The sequence below is a fragment of the Denticeps clupeoides genome, unplaced genomic scaffold (genome assembly GCF_900700375.1).
Source record: "Denticeps clupeoides unplaced genomic scaffold, fDenClu1.1, whole genome shotgun sequence".
NCBI classification, from domain to species: Eukaryota; Metazoa; Chordata; class Actinopteri; order Clupeiformes; family Denticipitidae; genus Denticeps; species Denticeps clupeoides.
The window spans coordinates 127,403-144,819 of record NW_021630092.1 but is presented as its reverse complement, the minus strand read 5'-3'; the positions used below and the strand labels follow the sequence as shown (position 1 = coordinate 144,819).

General features: G+C 52.3%; 4 protein-coding genes across 6 annotated transcripts; 1 reads left to right on the top strand and 3 right to left on the bottom strand.

The window, feature by feature from the left end:
* The first annotated feature begins 2,588 nt into the window (after positions 1-2,588).
* On the top strand, positions 2,589-5,028 carry ficd (FIC domain protein adenylyltransferase). 2 transcript variants are annotated; one of them, XM_028968781.1, is made up of 3 exons: positions 2,589-2,908; positions 3,729-4,277; positions 4,404-5,028. In XM_028968781.1, exons 1-3 carry the CDS (start codon positions 2,677-2,679, stop codon positions 4,793-4,795), a joined length of 1,173 nt encoding a protein of 390 aa, XP_028824614.1. In that variant the 5' UTR covers positions 2,589-2,676; the 3' UTR covers positions 4,796-5,028. The 2 variants fall into 2 exon arrangements, with proteins under 2 accessions (XP_028824614.1, XP_028824613.1); XM_028968780.1 differs by having other exon boundaries at positions 3,729-5,028.
* Positions 5,029-5,480: 452 nt separating this feature from the next.
* Positions 5,481-11,414, bottom strand: sart3 (spliceosome associated factor 3, U4/U6 recycling protein). Of its 2 annotated transcripts, none has more exons than XM_028968790.1 (17): positions 11,058-11,413; positions 10,768-10,894; positions 10,390-10,679; positions 10,207-10,312; positions 10,011-10,135; positions 9,472-9,627; positions 9,198-9,336; positions 9,021-9,128; positions 8,662-8,739; positions 8,339-8,507; positions 8,154-8,266; positions 7,953-8,029; positions 7,704-7,857; positions 6,594-7,021; positions 6,364-6,516; positions 6,101-6,285; positions 5,481-6,013 (listed from the first exon to the last, which is right to left on the bottom strand). In XM_028968790.1, exons 1-17 carry the CDS (start codon positions 11,343-11,345, stop codon positions 5,860-5,862), a joined length of 2,850 nt encoding a protein of 949 aa, XP_028824623.1. In that variant the 5' UTR covers positions 11,346-11,413; the 3' UTR covers positions 5,481-5,859. The 2 variants fall into 2 exon arrangements, with proteins under 2 accessions (XP_028824623.1, XP_028824624.1); XM_028968791.1 differs by having other exon boundaries at positions 5,890-6,013; positions 6,091-6,285; positions 11,058-11,414.
* Positions 11,415-12,602: 1,188 nt separating this feature from the next.
* LOC114783335 (oligodendrocyte-myelin glycoprotein-like) lies at positions 12,603-13,925 on the bottom strand. Its single transcript, XM_028968778.1, has one exon. The coding sequence runs from the start codon at positions 13,923-13,925 to the stop codon at positions 12,603-12,605; it is 1,323 nt and encodes a 440-aa protein (XP_028824611.1).
* A 1,195-nt stretch (positions 13,926-15,120) lies between these two features.
* Positions 15,121-17,323, bottom strand: LOC114783327 (transmembrane protein 119-like). Its single transcript, XM_028968760.1, has 2 exons — positions 16,486-17,323; positions 15,121-16,092 (listed from the first exon to the last, which is right to left on the bottom strand). The coding sequence occupies exon 2, from the start codon at positions 16,082-16,084 to the stop codon at positions 15,446-15,448; it is 639 nt and encodes a 212-aa protein (XP_028824593.1). The 5' UTR covers positions 16,085-16,092; positions 16,486-17,323; the 3' UTR covers positions 15,121-15,445.
* Positions 17,324-17,417: the final 94 nt, after the last annotated feature.

Below are 17,417 nucleotides of genomic sequence, written 5' to 3'. Positions count from 1 at the left end.
CTTCAACTTCAATGCACACAAGTTTAATGTTGTGGTTTATACATTTACACTTTCAGCATTTGGCAGATGTTCAGAGCAACTTATCCGAGTGACTTAAAATGTCCATCATATATATACACAAAAATTACACAAACACACAAACATAAAATAACCCAATGTGGACTAGAATAGACATGAGGCTAGTAGCTTCACATTACCTGGTTGTAACCTAGTGGGTCCCACAGGTCCCAGGTTCGAGCCCCACATACTACCACCGTGTCTCTGAGCAGGACACTTAACCCTAAGTGTGTCCGGGGGGGGACTGTCCCTGTACCTCCTGACTGTAAGTCGCTCTGGGTAAGGACGTCTGGTAAATGCTGGAAATGTAAATGCTCTGTTCAAACACAGACAATCTGGAAATTGGGACAACGCCATAGACAACATGAAAGCCTGAGTACACCACCGGAGTCAGAACCAGGGCAGATGGTGGTGAAGTGAAAGTGAAGTGATTGTCACACGTGATACCCAGCAGCACAGCACACGGTGCACAAAGTGAAATTTGTCCTCTGCATTTAACCATCACCCTGAGTGAGCAGTGGGCAGTGTGGGAGCAGTGTGGGGGGACGGTGCTTTGCTCAGTGGCACCTTGGTGGGTCGGGATTTGAACCGGCAACCTTCTGATTACGGGGCCGCTTCCTTAACCACTAGGCCACCACTGCCCCATAGACAACATGAAAGCCGGAGTACGCCACCGGAGTCAGAACCAGGGCAGATGGTGGTACCTGTGGAGCAGTGCTGGAGGTTCGTAGAGGTTGAGGTGCAGAGTGAGGAGTGATGAGAGGGCGTGGCCAGCATCAACGTAATAAAATCTGATGTTGAGGCAGCTACAGGAAGCCAGTGGAGGGAATGTAGTAGGTGTGTCACAGTGTGCATACCTACTTCAGTACATGTTTTGTGCATAAAGAGAACAATGTGCGGGTTATTTGCTTGTACCACAATATGTTTGTTCAATTCGATGGAATTGTCCATGGTCACCCCAAGGTTGCATGCAGTGACACAAGGAGTTATTGGGGAATTGTCCAGGGATTGTGGGAGGAGTTTTGGTGTAAAGGGAGAACTGGAAAGGGCCAAGTACTGAGCCCTGAGGGACACCAGTAGAGAGAGTGTATAAAAGTTTATAGGTTTACAGCAGCCACTTCTTGGAGCAAACAGAATCACAACAGTTCATTTGAACCAACCTCCAACATATCCACAGGTGTTATGGAACCTGTAGGACAGAGAAATAAGGATGTAATATACATACTTTTAATGTATTCTGTATATATGTCATGTAGTAGCTCTTGGATCCAAGTGAGAAAGTCTAATTTATTAAGTTCATCACAGCAACCTGTTGAACAGTCAGTAATGATTCAGTAAGTTTCATTTCTTTCTTCTTTCTCCTTTTAGCTTTCATTGGCGCCATGAATAAATATACCTCAGACCTCACCAAGGAATGCAAAATATGATAATCATCTACCAGAAGAAGAAGAAAAAGGTAAAAGCCTTTTTAAAGCCATTTAGAATAAAACATTTTACAGTTTAATTAAAATTGTCACCATGGAATGCATTAATTCCTCAACTTTGTGTTTGGACCCTGGCATTTGTTCATTGATCTGTGATCAGGACTCAAATGCTGAATATTTTTACTGTAATGCTCAATCAAGACCCCACATCTACTGACTTACATGCATTCATTTCTGAAGTTTGGAGTTCTGTTAAAATGCACTGATCTATAATTTCTGACAATGGCTGCACTACAGGAATTCCTATCAGGGCGGAGTCACTGAAGAGCTTCAAATGCAATATAAATACTGAGATTAAAATGGTTGTGTAGGGAGGTATTAAGCCAGCTGTATTTACAGATCGGTCCCTAATCAGGGGATTTATATGATGGACAATTTAAAGCTCAGGATAAGAGTGTCTGCCAAATGCTGCAAAGGTAAATGTGTTATGTTTTACACTCTCTGCTGTACTTTACGGAGCACCGAGCTGTCTCTCGAAGACACACACCACACGAGCCCACACCAGAGATTCATGTCAAAATTCAAGCAAATGCACGTGTTAAGTTAGAAAAGAGCGAAAAGGCTGTAAATTGAGCTGAGGAGGTCATGACAGTCATGGTTTTATATCTTGAAGGGCCCCTATTTCACATTGTGAGACAATTTAATTATATATATATATACACACACACACATACAAATACATATAAACATATACATATACATACGAACACTTGACCATTCTGCACACAAGGAGAAAGTCCACTAACATAATAAATGGGCACCTTTAATAACATAAAAAAATGGGATAAAAATTCCCCCCCCAAAAATGTAATTGGCATTCTCTATGTTATTGTGATACATGAGAAGCTTGACCTTTACTGAAGTCACTGTCACTCTCTGTCACCTCCTCTCTCTGGTAAGGTAATATTAATGTTAATATTTTTATATTAAAAGTAAGAGCTGTGCCGCCGTCTGCTGGCGTGTGACGAAGTCACGACATTCCTGTCGCTGGCTGACGTCACGCGCATGCGCAGTGGTCAGGGTGGAAATGGACCAATCAGCGTGGAGCACGCCTGCGCCGGAAGTGAAGCCGCGTCGCGCCGTCAGCGCCGTAGGTGGAGCGGCTGTTCGCGATGGACGGCGTCGCGTCGCCCTCATGGCCGCCGTAGCTGCGTGTCGCCGGGCCGGCGTGTCGCTGCTGTCGCTGCTGCTGGGCGCGGTGCTGGTGCTGCTCCTGCCCCTGGTGGGGGTGGAGGACCGGTGCTGCGCCCGGCTGCGGGGCCTGGACCTCCTGCGCTGCCAGCTGCCGCCTGCCGCCCCCTCCACCGGCCTGACGGTCCCCTACACCGCCCGGGACCTGCTGGCCGTCAAGGTCGAGATCAGTAAAGGTATTATTATAAATTATTATTACCATCACATTATAAAGCCCATCATTCCTCTTTATATTTTACATATTATAAACTGTGTGATCAAAATACACTGATAATAATCATATTATATACAGTTAATACTGAATACGCTGGCGTATTATCAGATTGCTGAAAGTTTAGAAAGTGACGTGGTTGTCATTGTGAGACAGCAGTGCAGCACACAGTGAAACGTGTCCTCTGCATTTAACCCGTCACCCTTGGTGAGCAGTGGGCACCATGACAGGCAGCGTGTGGGGACGGGACCTCGGTGTCGCCTCGGCGGGTCGGGATTCGAACCGGCAACCTTCTGATTAGGCCACCGCTGTCCCCTGCTGCTACTTGCCTGTCTGGTTTGTCATGTTGAGTGTTCTTTAATTTACATTTACAGCATTTACCAGACGCCCTTATCCAGAGTGACTTACAGTTGGTAGTTACAGGGACAGTCCCCCCCTGGAGACACTCAGGGTTAAGTGTCCTGCTCAGGGACGAGATGGTAGTAAGTGGGGTTTGAACCTGGGTCTTCTGGTTTGTAGGCGAGTGTGTTACCCGCTAGGCTACTACCACCCAGTAGTTACAGGGACAGTCCCCCCTGGAGACACTCAGGGTTAAGTGTCCTGCTCAGGGACGAGATGGTAGTAAGTGGGGTTTGAACCTGGGTCTTCTGGTTCGTAGGTGAGTGTGTTACCCACTAGGCTCCTACTAACCCTGTTAACGTTTGTCCAACGTTGTTTTTGCGTCTCTGTGCTTGTAAGTGGTGAGACGGAGGTGAGGACATGTTGTGGACATGTTGTGTGTCCAGGGTCGGTGTTGGAAGCCCAGGCCGCGCTGCAGCAGGCGCTGGAGATGAAGAAGCAGGGGAAGCGGGAGAAGGCCCACAGGCTGCTGGTCCACGCGCTCAACATGGACCCGGACTCCGTGGACGTCCTCACCGAGCTCGGCACCATCCTGGAGGAGGAGAAGGACGTGGTCCAGGCTGACCACCTCTACACCAGGGCCCTGGCCATCTCCCCCTGCCACCAGAGGGCGCTGGTGAGCCGCCACCGGACCCTGCCCCTGGTGGAGGAGATCGACCAGCACCACTTCGGCGTGATCGACGGCAAGGTGAGACGCCTGATGTCCATCCCCACCGGCAACTCGGCGCTGCGCCGCGTGATGGAGGAGACCTACTACCACCACATCTACCACACGGTGGCCATCGAGGGCAACACCCTCACCCTGTCGGAGATCCGGCACATCATCCAGACGCGCTACGCCGTCCCCGGCAAGAGCCTGCAGGAGCAGAACGAGGCCGTGGGCGTGGACGCGGCCATGAAGTACATCAACGCCACCCTCCTGTCCCGCCCCGGACACGTGGCCGTGGACCACGTCCTGGAGATCCACCGGCGCGTGCTGGGCTACGCCGACCCGGTGGAGGGGGGCCGCCTGCGCACCAGCCAGGTGTTCGTGGGACACCACGTCCCCCCCCACCCCCAGGACGTGGCGCGCCACATGCAGGACCTTGTCCACTGGCTCAACTCGGACGAGGCGCTGCAGCTCCACCCGGTGGAGCTGGCGGCGCTGGCGCACTACAAGCTGGTGCACGTCCACCCGTTCCTGGACGGCAACGGCCGCACGGCCCGCCTCCTCATGAACGTGGTGCTGATGCAGGCCAGCTACCCGCCCATCACCATCCGCAAGGAGCAGCGGGCGGAGTACTACGCCGCCCTGGACACGGCCAACGCGGGGGACGTGCGTCCCTTCATCCGCTTCATCGCCAAGTGCACCGAGATGACGCTGGACACCCTGCTGATCGCCACCACCGAGCACGCCGTGGGGCTGCCGGGAGCCTGCCGGGACTGTGGACAGACCATCCCGGTCCGCAGCTGAGAGGGACGTCCTGTCCTCTGCTGCCGTCTGTTCATTTATTCTCTTATTAAACGTATTTACTTGACTCGGCAGACGCTTTTATCCAAAGGGACTTACAAGAGGACACCAGTGGTGCTCAGTTTCTTTAGATTTTGAGTTATAAAAGTGAGAGTCCTGATAAGGCCGAACTGGCCAGGAATAGAGCATGCTGGGAAATGTGACGTTCTACACGAATACATATGTGTGTGTGTGTGTGTGTATTTGTGTGTGTGTGTGTGTGTATTTGTGTGTGTGGGATTCGTCTGAAATACTTTTTGAACAAGCAGGTTTTCAGCTGCTTCTTAAAGGTGGTGGAGGTCTCGGCTAGTCGAACGGAGCAGGACAAGTTGTCCCACCAGGCGGGGACAACGAAGGAGAGCAGAGTCGACTGGGACCGGAGACCCCGTGAAGAGGGGATTTTCAGTCTCGTTTCGTTAGTAAATTAATCAGTCAGTAGTTACAGGGACAGTCCCCCCCTGGAGACAGTCAGGGTTAAGTGTCCTGCTCAGGGACACCATGGTAGTAAGTGGGGTTTGAACCTGGGTCTTCTGGTTCATAGTCAGTAGTTACAGGTACAGTCCCCCCCTGTCCTGCGCAGGGACACCATGGTAGTAAGTGGGGTTTGAACCTGGGTGAGTGTGTTACTACTAGGCTACTACCAGTCCACTAAACACCAACCACGTCCACTTTATTCCATCATCTTAAACATCAAACATGGTAACATGGGATATCTGGAAATAATAAAGTTTATAACGAATACGTCCACGTCCCTCATCACCTCGTCAGGCCGCTGTGGTGATTAAACCTCGTCCACGGCGTGTCCCCTGCATAGATAAACGTGGCGGAGCACCGGCTCCGCTTTACCGTATTTACACTCGGAGCAGAAAGGGAACGCTGCGCTATGGAATGTCTCCCCGGGACCAGATGTCTCCGTGTGGATGGACGTACAGCGCGTGTCACGGCAGCGTATTTTTATGATAATTGTATAAAAAAGGTCACGCCGTACGGACACCGGGGGACTTTCTGTAGAAGGCAGGACGTCCGAGTCACTTCTTCAGCAGCATCCTGGCGAAGTCCTGGTTGGACAGGGGCGCGGCGCGCGGGCCGGACGTCCCGTTCTCCGTCTTCTCCGGCTCTGGGACGGCCTGTCCCCGCAGGGAGCGGGGAAGCAGGGACACCTGCGTGCGTCCCTTTCCCCTCCTGAAGAGGGAAGGCCAGAGAGAACGTGAAGGGACGTACGTGGACAGGCGGCTCGTTCCATCCTGTCCACGTCTCACCACGACTTACGCGCCGCACAGCTGCCGGGGGACCATGGCGCCCAGGGGCTTGATGGAGGTGGCATCTGCCAGGCTTCTCCTGGGGGGGTTGCTAATAGCAACAGACATCTTGTGGTCCTGGAGCAGCATGCCGTCCATCTTCAGCACAGCCTGCAAGGCCTGGGCTTCGTCCTCGAACTCCACGTACGCCAGTCCCTGCAGGACGAAGAACAGGACACCTCGTCCATCTCGGACCACCACCACCACCAACGAGAAGGACGGAGCGGCTCTGACCTTGGGCTTTCCGGACCGGTTGGTCACCATGCGGATGGCTCGGACCGCTCCGTGCGGCCTGCACAGCTCCTCCAGCTGCTCCTTGGTGCAGGAGTAGGGCAGGCCGGAGATGAAGACCTTGTCCTTCTCCAGGGACGAGCTGTACTTGAAGACCTGCCACCACAGTTCATTCTGTTTCTACGGTCTGGGAGCTCTGTGAGGGTCAGCAGGTAAACGGTTCCGTTCCTCACCTTGAAGTCCGGGTTCTTCTTCTTGTCCACACACGGCGAGACGAACATGGGTCTCCCGGCCAGCTCCTGGCGGTCCAGCTTGAGGGCCTCGGCGACCGCCAGCTGGTCCTGGAACTGCACGTAGCAGTAGCCCCTGAAGGCCCCTGCGGAGGAGAAGACGGGCCGCACCTGCCGGACCGCGCCGCAGCGCCCGAACGCGTCCCTCATCTGCTTCTCGGGCTCCTCCAGCGCGAAGGTCAGGTTGCTGACGAAGACGCTGCTGCGGTCGTCCCGGTCCTCCTCCTGGCCCTCGTCCGGGGCCTCCTGCTGCGGCCGCTTGGCGCCGGGGCCCGGCTCCGCCTTGCGCCCGGGCGCCTCGCTCTCCGTCTCCATGAGCTCCAAGGTGTCCTGCGAGTCTCCTTCTCCACGCCGCCGCTTCTGGGGCCGCCCTGAAATAATCACAACACGTCTCCTTTATACAGAACGTCTTAATGGAGGGACATGTTGACAGGCTGGAGACGCTGTGAGGGCCACATGCTCTTCAGATACTCGGATTAAATATCTTCATTTTTTTAGCCTTTGTCACTGTCAACAGACTCATATTACTAGAAAAAGAAAGCAGCGCAGCACACGGCGCACACAGTGAAATTTGTCCTCTGCATTTAACCATCACCCTGAGTGAGCAGTGGGCACCATGACAGGCGCCCGGGGAGCAGTGTGTGGGGACGGTGCTTTGCTCAGTGGCACCTTGGCGGGTCGGGGTTCGAACCGGCAACCTTCTGATTACGGGGCCGCTTCCTTAACCGCTAGGCCACCGCTGTCCCCGCTAGGCCACCACTGTCCCACCACTAGGGGGCGATGGTTTCGGTTTCTTGTTTCCGTGTGGTTTCCTCTGCTCACCAGGCTATGATATCAGAGCGAAATGCCAGCTGCCGTGGTAGTAGTCCAGGGGGCAGGACACTGAACCCTGAGTGTCTCCAGGGGGACTGTCCCTGTAACTACTGACTGTAAGGTGTCTGTAAATACTGTAAAATGTGTCCAAAATCCAAAACTCTGGATTTAATATTTACGAGACAATTTTAATGATGTTTAAGGCTTGGAAGCTGAATGTGGGGCTGCTGAAGTCCTCACCTGATCCATCTCCCCACGGCTTTTTAAACTGGTCCTGTCCCTCCGCCCTCCTCTTCTGGACCTTCTTCTGTGGTTTCTTCTCAGCCTTGCTTCTCCTGCGCTGCTCTGCTTTCTCGTCCTCTTGCCGCTGCAACTCTGCCTCTTTTGCCGCTGCCTGGAACATCAGATGAAGAGGAGGCCGCTTCAGATCGTCACCGGTTTTAGTTCTGGCTGGGACGCGATAGCGGTGAGGACAGGTGAAGGTCTCACTCTGGCTCTCTGCTCCCCGATCCTGGCCAGGCGACCCTCCGTCTTCTGCACAGCGGTGTCCCAGTCCTCCAGCGTACCTGACAACACAGACGTCCCAGACTTTTACTCCAAGTCCTCAGCTACAGGAGGGTAAATGGTGCCAACAGGTCGTGATAATGGTGATTATTGTGCAGTGGAACCAACAACACGCATCCTGCCCACCTTCCACCCGTTCGAACGTGATGAGGACCTCGCACACGTGCTCGGGGTAGTCGGAGGTGCACTGCACCGCCCGGTGTAGGGCCTTCCGACAGTGCTGGGTGTCACCGTAGGACCTGGAAGCACAAGAGGACGGATGAGGGCCATCAGGCGAGGTCCGGCGCGCGGCGAGGGGGCGCGGCACCCACCGCTCCAGGTTGTAGTACTCCAGCCACATGTTGGCGTATCTGGAGTTCCCCTTGGTCATGATGACGTCCCACAGCTCCCTGGCCTTCTGCATGTTCTTACAGTGCAGGGCCTCTATTCTGGCCCAGATCTGCATTATGTTGCAGGTCAGGTCTCCAGTTTCAGTGAATCCTTGAGAGAGAAACACACACACACACACACACACACACACACACACACACACACACACACACACACACACACACACACACACACACACACGGGCCTCAGTCTGACCTCACAGGCTCCCATAGACACTCTGTGCTGGGGGTGAAAGGTCACTCACTCTCCTCCACGTCCTGTTTCAGGTAGTCCAGAGCCTGGGTGAAGGCGGCCCGCAGCTCCTCCAGCTCTCTGCTGCCCTCTGCAGGTTTCACCATGACAGGACGACAGGATAAATATTAATCCCATAGCTCGACGGGACTTCGCATCCCAAATGGTTATTCTACTTATAAACGGGTTATTACGAAACATTTTAATAGCAGTGGTTTTCAGTAGTTTTATTAGTAATTACATCTTGATTTTGGGCAGAAGCTATTATTGCTATAAAGTACTATAACGGTCTAATAGGTTTTACCAGATGTGTGATGTTTGTACATGTTTGTATGGATCCTAATAAACCGCGTTACTGCAGTCACTCCTAACCTCGGCTGAAATCCACCCGCCTTCTCAGGTAGTCCAGGTAGGCCTGCCAGATCTCCACGTAATCCGCAGCCTGAATGAAGCCGGCATTCAGAGCCTTCTGGAACACGTCTGGAACCACAATTTACAATCAAAAACACCGCTCGGGCTCTCACGCAGAGCCGCGACCGCAGTCCGTACCCGAGACAGAGGGGTGCTCCGCCCCATGTCTCTCCAGGGCCAGCAGGTAGCTCTTCCACAGGCCCATGGTCCAGGGGCAGTTCCTGACTGCTCGCTCGTGAGCAGAGAGCACAAGCCCTTTAATCTTCAGCTGCCGGTCCTATAGAGAGCCAGCACCTCATTACCATCCCAGCAAAGCTTGTTCAAATACCAGAAAATGGCATGGTGGACGTGTGTGGACCTGGTGGGGCAACTGGGTGGATTTTGTGAAGGGGTGGCGGAAGCCGGTTCTCACCAGATAAGAGGTGTATTTCCCCCACAGGTCTGGAACCAGACAGTTCTCCGCTAGAGCTCGCTCGAAGATGTTCTGGATGCGGGCGGGGTCTCCTTCTTTCAGCTCAAAGTCAATGTAGGCCTGGTACTCCGCCATCTTAGGAGCCTCAGAGACCAGCTACATCACAAGCAGATGGTTACCACCAATCACCTGCTGGAGGCGACACTGAGCAACAGCCAATCAAGTGACGGGATGCCACTCATCCATAAAAAGCAGCAGCACGACCAGGCCGCTCACCACTAGTGTTGTTCTGCTCTTTATTTTACAGTCTGAGCATTTTAATCAGATTTGATTCCGTTATCCATGAAAATTTTATGCTAAAATTTTATATTCTTTTAGTCAAACCCCATTTCATGAATAAAACAAGGTAATCGTATTATAATAGTATTGGTACATTATAGACTCAGGAATTACTGTTAAATCTTTATCGTCACATGACCAGCATTTACATCTGCTTTTAATAGTGAGTAGCGTGTGTGCAGTGGCTTGTGGGTAAATACCAGCGCCTCCTCGTAAGGCTTGTTCTTCTCCATCTGCTGCAGCGCCTTCTTGTACTGCTGTCGGGCCGCGTCAGGAACGGCTTCACCGGCCCACTCGGAATATTCCGCGTACGTCCCGTCCATGTCTGCAACACGCGCACGGCACGTTCATCACCAGCACATAAACCTGCGGCGGGCGGGCGGGCGGGGTTCTCACCGAGGAGCGGCACGGCCAGCTGGCGGCGGAACAGGACGTGGACTCGCTCCAGCTGGACGCTCAGCTGCTCCTGCTGCTCGCGTGCGGGGACGCTCCCTGGAGGCGGCTGCAGCGGAGGCAAGAAACGGCGTCACCGCGGCGACACTTCCTCCCCCTCTAGCGCGCGATCTGCCCGTGTTATACCTGGACCGTGGACAAGATGGCCATTTCGAACTCCCTGTAGGCCTCCCAGAGAACCGCCCCCTTGGTCATGTGCAAGCCCGCCGCCGTCAGCGCTCTCTCGAAGATGTCCCGCACTGTCCCCACGCCCCCGGGCGAGCCCATGCCCCCTATAGAGTACTGGGCGTATTCCAGCCAAATCTCCGGACAGATGTAGTCTGAAACGGCCTTCTCAAAAAGCTCGTAGACCCGGACACGGTCCGGCTCGTCTTCTGCCAGGTTCATCTCGTCCTTCAGCCAGTCCAGCCAGATCTCTGCAGGACGAAGACAAGAACAACAGGGCCTAAACCAAGCCTCCCCGAACCAGAAGGTCGGCCCTGGACCATAACCGAGCCCTCGTACCTTCAGTCAGGGGGAAGAGCTCGCTCATCTTCTGCCTGGCGGTGCGCAGCCGCTGCAGTTTCCCCTCCTGGCGAAGCAGTTTGATGAGGTCCACATGACAATTATAGTCAAACACGTTGATGGAGAGCTGCAATGGACCAAGTAGACCACATATACCTCCAGGTGTAAATAGTGGCGTTTATAAAGAGAACATCCTGACCGCCGTGGGTATAAACAGATAATAACGACGACACGTGTTGGGAGACGCGTTATGAATGTTAGCTGTTAGCCGTTAGCCGCGGGAGTCCCACCTGCTCCTCCAGACGCTGTATCTCCGCTTCATTCTCGCGCTCATCTTCTGACGTGTCCCCGTCCTCGTCCGAGTTGTCCACACCGACACCCTCCTCGTCGTCGGACTCTCTGTCCATAGCTTCAGCCTCCTCCTGTTCCTGCTCCATTTCTCTAAGCGGCGTTTCTACGTCGTTCACCGCGGCCGCCATGTTGGAGCGGATCTGCCTGGTAACAGGCGGCTGGGTTGCCAGACGTTGGGTTTCCACATCTGGGTTGCCAGACGTTTGTTGCCAAACTTGGGTTGCCATATCTCTGATGCCAGACGTTGGGTTTCCAGATCTGGGTTGCCAGATCTGGGTTGCCAGACGTTTGTTGCCATATCTCTGATGCCAGACCTTGGTTGCCAGACGTTGGGTTGCCAGATCTGGGTTGCCAGGCGTTTGTTACCAAACCTGGGTTGCCATATCTCTGATGCCAGACCTTGGTTGCCAGACGTTGGGTTGCCAGATCTGGGTTGCCAGACGTTTGTTACCAAACCTGGGTTGCCATATCTCTGATGCCAGACATGGGTTGCCAGACCTGGGATGCCAGACTTGGGTTACCAGATCTGGGATGCCTTTGTTTACTGCATACTGACAACACTAATTTCCTCTCAAAACGATTTTATTCACAAAATGTTCAATATTAAAAGTAAATAATAAATTATAATTTAAAAAAGTAGTTCACTAAATACATTGAAAACATGCAAAAATAGTCTACACTCAATCCCCAGATTAATACAAAATACATGACATTTTTCATAAGGTTATCTTCCAACTCTTCGAACTACAGTCACAATACTATGAAAATATAGGAATGTAATAAAAAACATGAATTGAACTGATGTTGTGATGTTAGCTTGACTTACTGATTATTTATATAAGGGCGTCTGATAAATGCTGTAAATATATTTACATTTACCAAACACACTTGTCCAGAGCGCCTTACAATCAGCAGTGACAGGGACAACCCCCCTGGACACAATTAAGTTAAGTGGGGTTCAAAACTGGGTCTTCTGATTAATAGGTGAGTATAAATCTATTTTATAAATCTAGTTTTGCTTCTTTAAACTACAGGGTGGGCCATTTATATGGATCCACCTTAATAAAATGATATAAACGTCCTGTTTGTGGCACATTAGTATATGTGAGGGGGCAAACTTTTCAAGATGGGTGGTGACCATAGTGGCCATTTTGAAGTCGGCCATCTTGGATCCAACTTTTGTTTTTTTCAATATGAAGAGGGTCATGTGACACATCAAATTTATTGGTAATTTCACAAGAAAAACAATGGTGTAACTTTATTCTTTCATGAGTTATTTACAAGTTTCTGACCACTTATAAAATGTGTTCAATGTCACCAACCATTCCCATTTTATTAAGGTGTATCCATATAAATGACCCACCCTGTACTGATTATTGTACCAACCAAATGTAACAACAATTCAGAGACACACAAGGATAAAAATGGTCTAAATACCTGGTTTATGATGGTATCCCTAAACATACAATGGTCAGGAAGCGGCTCTACGACTGCTGAAGAGGTACGACCCTTTGATTCCGCTGAAGCAGCGTTTTGAGAAGCCACACCACAGCCACCAGCAGCAAGCAGGTGAGAAAACAGAGCAGAATCAGGACAGCAGTGAGGACCAGGACCCCTGGGTTCAGGTGGACCTCAGCGGTGGAGACAGAGTGCACCTCCCCCCCAACCAGGAGACCCGGAGCTGTACTGGCGACCGTGGTGGAGTCTTCTAAACAGTGAGATGGGCTGATGGGCGTGTCTGTGGACATGGACGGACTGTGGCTCTTGTTCAGAGACAGACAGTCCTCAGATCGTAGTCCCTCTACAGAATGAAGGTCTAACAGGACCCGTGTTTGTAAATTTGGGCTTTTTGGGATTTTGGATGATTGTCTGAAAGCCTTGGACAGTCGGACTGAGAACTTTGTCTCGACAGCGGGACTGTTACGCAGGCTGGTAGGCAGCGTGCTGTTCAGTGGCGGCGCCTCTTCGTTCTGTTTCAGGACCCGAGGACAGATGGCCATGACCGACAGCGTGAGCAGCAGCCGATGGGCCAGGTGCAATGGGGCGGCGCACACCAGATCTCCAGCCAGCCCCAGACGTCCATCCAGCAGCCAGCGGTACAGATACATGATGTCACACTCACACGTCCACAGGTTGTTGGCAAGGTCCACAAAGTGGAGGCGAGACAGGCCGTCGAACGCGGCCTCGGGGACGGACTGCAGACAGTTGCGGTTTATTTTCAGCACCTGCAGGTTGATGAGCGTGTCCAGCGAGTGCATGTCCAGGGCCGAGATGCAGTTGCCGGACACGTCCAGGTGAGTCAGGGATGGAGGCAAGAAGAGCGGCAAGCTGGACAGAAAGTTTCCTTTCAGAGACAGCCTCTCCAGCCGGCTAAGGGTCAACAGGGCCCGGGGCTGCATGGCCCGGATGCGGTTGTCCTCCAGGTCCAGCTGGACCAGTTTCCTCAGCTGTTTCAAAGCCCTGGTGGTGATGTAGGTGATCCGGTTCTCCTGGAGCTGCAGACTCTCCAGGCTGGGAGGCAGACCACGAGGGAACCGGTCCAAATGGTTGTGGCTGAGGTTGAGAACCTGCAGGCTGGAGAAGTTCTGCAGCAGGTGGTCCATGTTGCAGAGGAGGTTGCGGGCTACAGACAGAACCGAGGTGTTGCGAGGGATGAAGCGTGGAAGGGAGGTGAGACCCAGGGACTCACAGAAGACCAGGGCGTCAGGGTGTGGACAGCAGCACCCTGCGGGACAGGAGGGGGACAGAGCAGCGCAGCCACGCGGACAACCGAGAGACAGCAGGATGCAGCAGAGGCGCAGACTCATGGCTCCCACTGAGAAGAAAGAAGCGGCATCAGTGCACCTGGAGCCTGCTCTTCAGAGCGTGTTCTGGCCAATTCCGTCCTCTGCTCAGGCCTTCAGTGTCCCCGAGGACTCCAAGTAGCAGCCTATCAAACTTTAATGGAACTTGAGGTGTTGCGTTACCTGTTTTGTGTCATCTTTAGCATGTGAATCCGCAGGCTCCTGGTGGACGGTCCCGGTGAAAGGGCCCATCAGACGGGGGTCTTGTGAAAGCTGCCGTCCTGCCCGAGAACCTGCGTGTCTCCCTGCTTCTGTCTCGGCTGACAAATGCGCGCGAGCTGGTGGCCTTCCGCTCTGCATCTGTCACCAAGAGTGAAAGGCTCCGAATATTCCGGAATTATTTAGCACCTCATTGACAAAACAGCGGGAATGTGACCCTCTTTACGCGGCTCTGGTTTCCTCCTCCTCCTGGCCGCTCGATTCCCGCCGTTTGCTCTTGTAACCTGACCTTTGAGAGCCGGTCTTAACTTCTGCTGTGAAAACGTATGTTCTTTTCAGGCATGACAGCGTCCATTCTTCTGGCCATACGTTATCGAGGAGATGGAGATCCGGTTTTTACGCAGAAACGGGCCTTTCAGGAACAGCAGAAGAGGCGCGAGAAGATTTTTGACCCCTTTTCCAATGTACCACACTAAATAATCCAAAATCAGACTCAATATATTTAATTACATTTACAGATGGGCTGTGATTCAATACCTCGTAATTAATTATTAACTTCATTACTGAATCCGTTAGGTGTGGCGTTCTTCTACAGAGCTGTGGCCTGGTTCTCCACCGTGGCTTCTGTCACTCCACGAGGAGCATTCTAAAGTGAAGTGATTGTCACTTGTGATACACAGCAGCACAGCACATGGTGCACACAGTGAAATGTGTCCTCTGCATTTAACCCATCACCCTGAGTGAGCAGTGGGCACCATGACAGGCGCCCGGGGAGCAGTGTGTGGGGACGGTGCTTTGCTCAGTGGCACCTCAGTGGCACCTTGGCAGATCGGGATTTAAACCCACAACCTTCTGATTACGGGGCCACTTCCTTAACTGCTAGGCCACCACTGCCCCCCATGGCCTGCTGATCATGGCCTGTTCTTCATGTGTGGATTCCATCCTCGGCCACTAGGCCACCACTGAACCGCACATGATAACCACAGAACGAACTACAACATGACAGACAGACACAAACGTCTTTTAATATGAAGAAATAACCTGTTCATGCAATATCTGTATAAAAGTACATGTTATTGTAATGGTGACATCATTCATGTGAATATAAATGCAAATAATACTACAGAATACTACAAAAAAGAATAAATGGGGACATTATTAAAGCTCTACATCAAAAGCACACAAACAGATGCTTGAATTAAACTGTGGAAATTCATATTTTATAAACTCCATAAACTCCAGCTTCACTCACTATGGTTAAAATGGAAAGTAAAATATGAATGAAAATGTCCCGCGGAATGACAACACGACTGAACAGGATCTTCTCAGTGGGCAGGAGGCGTGGCCTTCTTCAGGTGGCAGGTGCACACCAGAGGCTTGCTGGGGCTGCTGCTCTGTGGCTCCTCTTTCTGCACTTCGGCCTCCACCTTCTCCATATCTGAAGCCGCCTGGGGCTTCGGTCGGGGGTCCTTGCCTTCTTTGTCCCCCACCAGGGCTTTGGACGGGGCCCGCAGGTGCTGGGCCACAGGCTGCTGCTGAGGTTTAGGGTCTCTTGGCCGGGCGCCGTGATCCATGTAAGTTCTGGGCGTGAAGCTCTTGGCTGGTGGGTAGAAAGCATCCAGCTTGCGCTTGTGACTCATTGCAGAGGCGCAGCAGACGATGAAGATGATGACGATGAGGAGAGACGTCACCACGGTGATGAGCAGCAGGTTGTCCTTCAGGAAATCCACAACTTGGTTGAAGACGAAGTCTTTGAGGCGAGTGATTGTGGTGACCTTCTGGGTGGGGGCGATGGATGCGGGCATGCGGGTGGTGCGCATGATGGGGAAGATGAACTCTGGCTCTGCTCCGTCACCACTCAGCTCCTCGGTGACGTTGAAGGGGAAGGCGGCAAGGAAGGAGCTGCTCCAGCAGATCAGCACCACAGCCGCAGATGCCAGGTGGAGGCCGAGCGAAGGCGTCATGGCGGCTCCTGAGGAGAGAAGGATCACGTGACTCCGTAAATGAGGCCAGAAACCGCCGATTGCAAGGCCTTATTTATTCTGGGTGGAGACGAGGACCGACGGCTAGGTTGTAATTGATATGCTGGAGGTTGACCACACCAAAGCCAGCGATGGGGGAGGACGCGGGGCGTCCTGCAGCGTGGGAGACTTACAGCGGCCAGAAACCAGACTGTTTCTGCCACAAACACACAAAAATACGCTTCCAATACGCTTTCTAAGTAGGCGACGAAGCCCACTCCTCCGGCTGGGTCTGTAATATACGTACACACCACGGTGCCACGTACAGACCAAAATGCTGAGAAACAAGCAGAGAAACGCGAGAGAAACTCTCCAAACGAAGGAAACGTGAATGAAACACTTACTTTACGCTGAGCGACGTCCTCGTCCTTTCAATACAAGACTAAAGAGGCAGATGAAGAAGAGCTGAAGAACGCCGTCGACTGAGACCAGCAAGACGGGACCAGGGTGTTCCCTCCAGTGAGAGGAACGTTCCGGTCCCTCCTCTTTAACCATCTATTTCTATTTTCCTCCCTCACACCGCCAGTCTTTTCCATCCTGATTTCTAACGTGCTCTTCAATACGAGACGTATTCGGCAGATCTGTGGCAGGAACATAAAAATGGAATAGTAACGGTCCAGCCAAAATCCAGAAGAAAAGGAAGATTTGATCTTTACAAGATCTTCACCACAAACACTCACTTTCAACTTTCACCTACTTAATGGTCTTATTGGTCTATGGAAAGTTCTCTAGTAGAACTTCTCCTAACAAGAGAGAAAAATGAGAGAAAAACAGCTAGTTGGACTGCAAGAACGGCAAATAAAGCGCTTTTCCACGAGAGGAAGCGGTTCCTGTACCGAAAACCTTGTCCTTCATGATCGGGGCTTTACAAACTAGCCACCATATGGTTGTCCTGACCTTTCTGTTTCATTGATGATAAAAAATGAAATATGGATTTTTTTTGTATGGGTGTTGGGTGAGGTCCGCTCTCCACGGTCGGCCATGAAAGCTGCCTGATCACGGCCATCTGAACCGCTCACTGCACCACGGCTTCCAACGAGTGATCGATCAGGTCCAGTCATGGGGAGACGAAGATCCGTACAGCAACCCACACAGCTGCGGTAACCTCAGAAGGCCTCCTCTGTCATTTCGAGTTAAACCACACCCAGGCCTTCAGTGCAGCTCCAAAATACTTGTAGAGCACAGACATGCTTTTCTTATTATTTTTCATAATTGGGTGCAGTACGCATGCCGCGGCAACAACAAAACCACCGTCCCTGGTCCAGATGTCACCCGC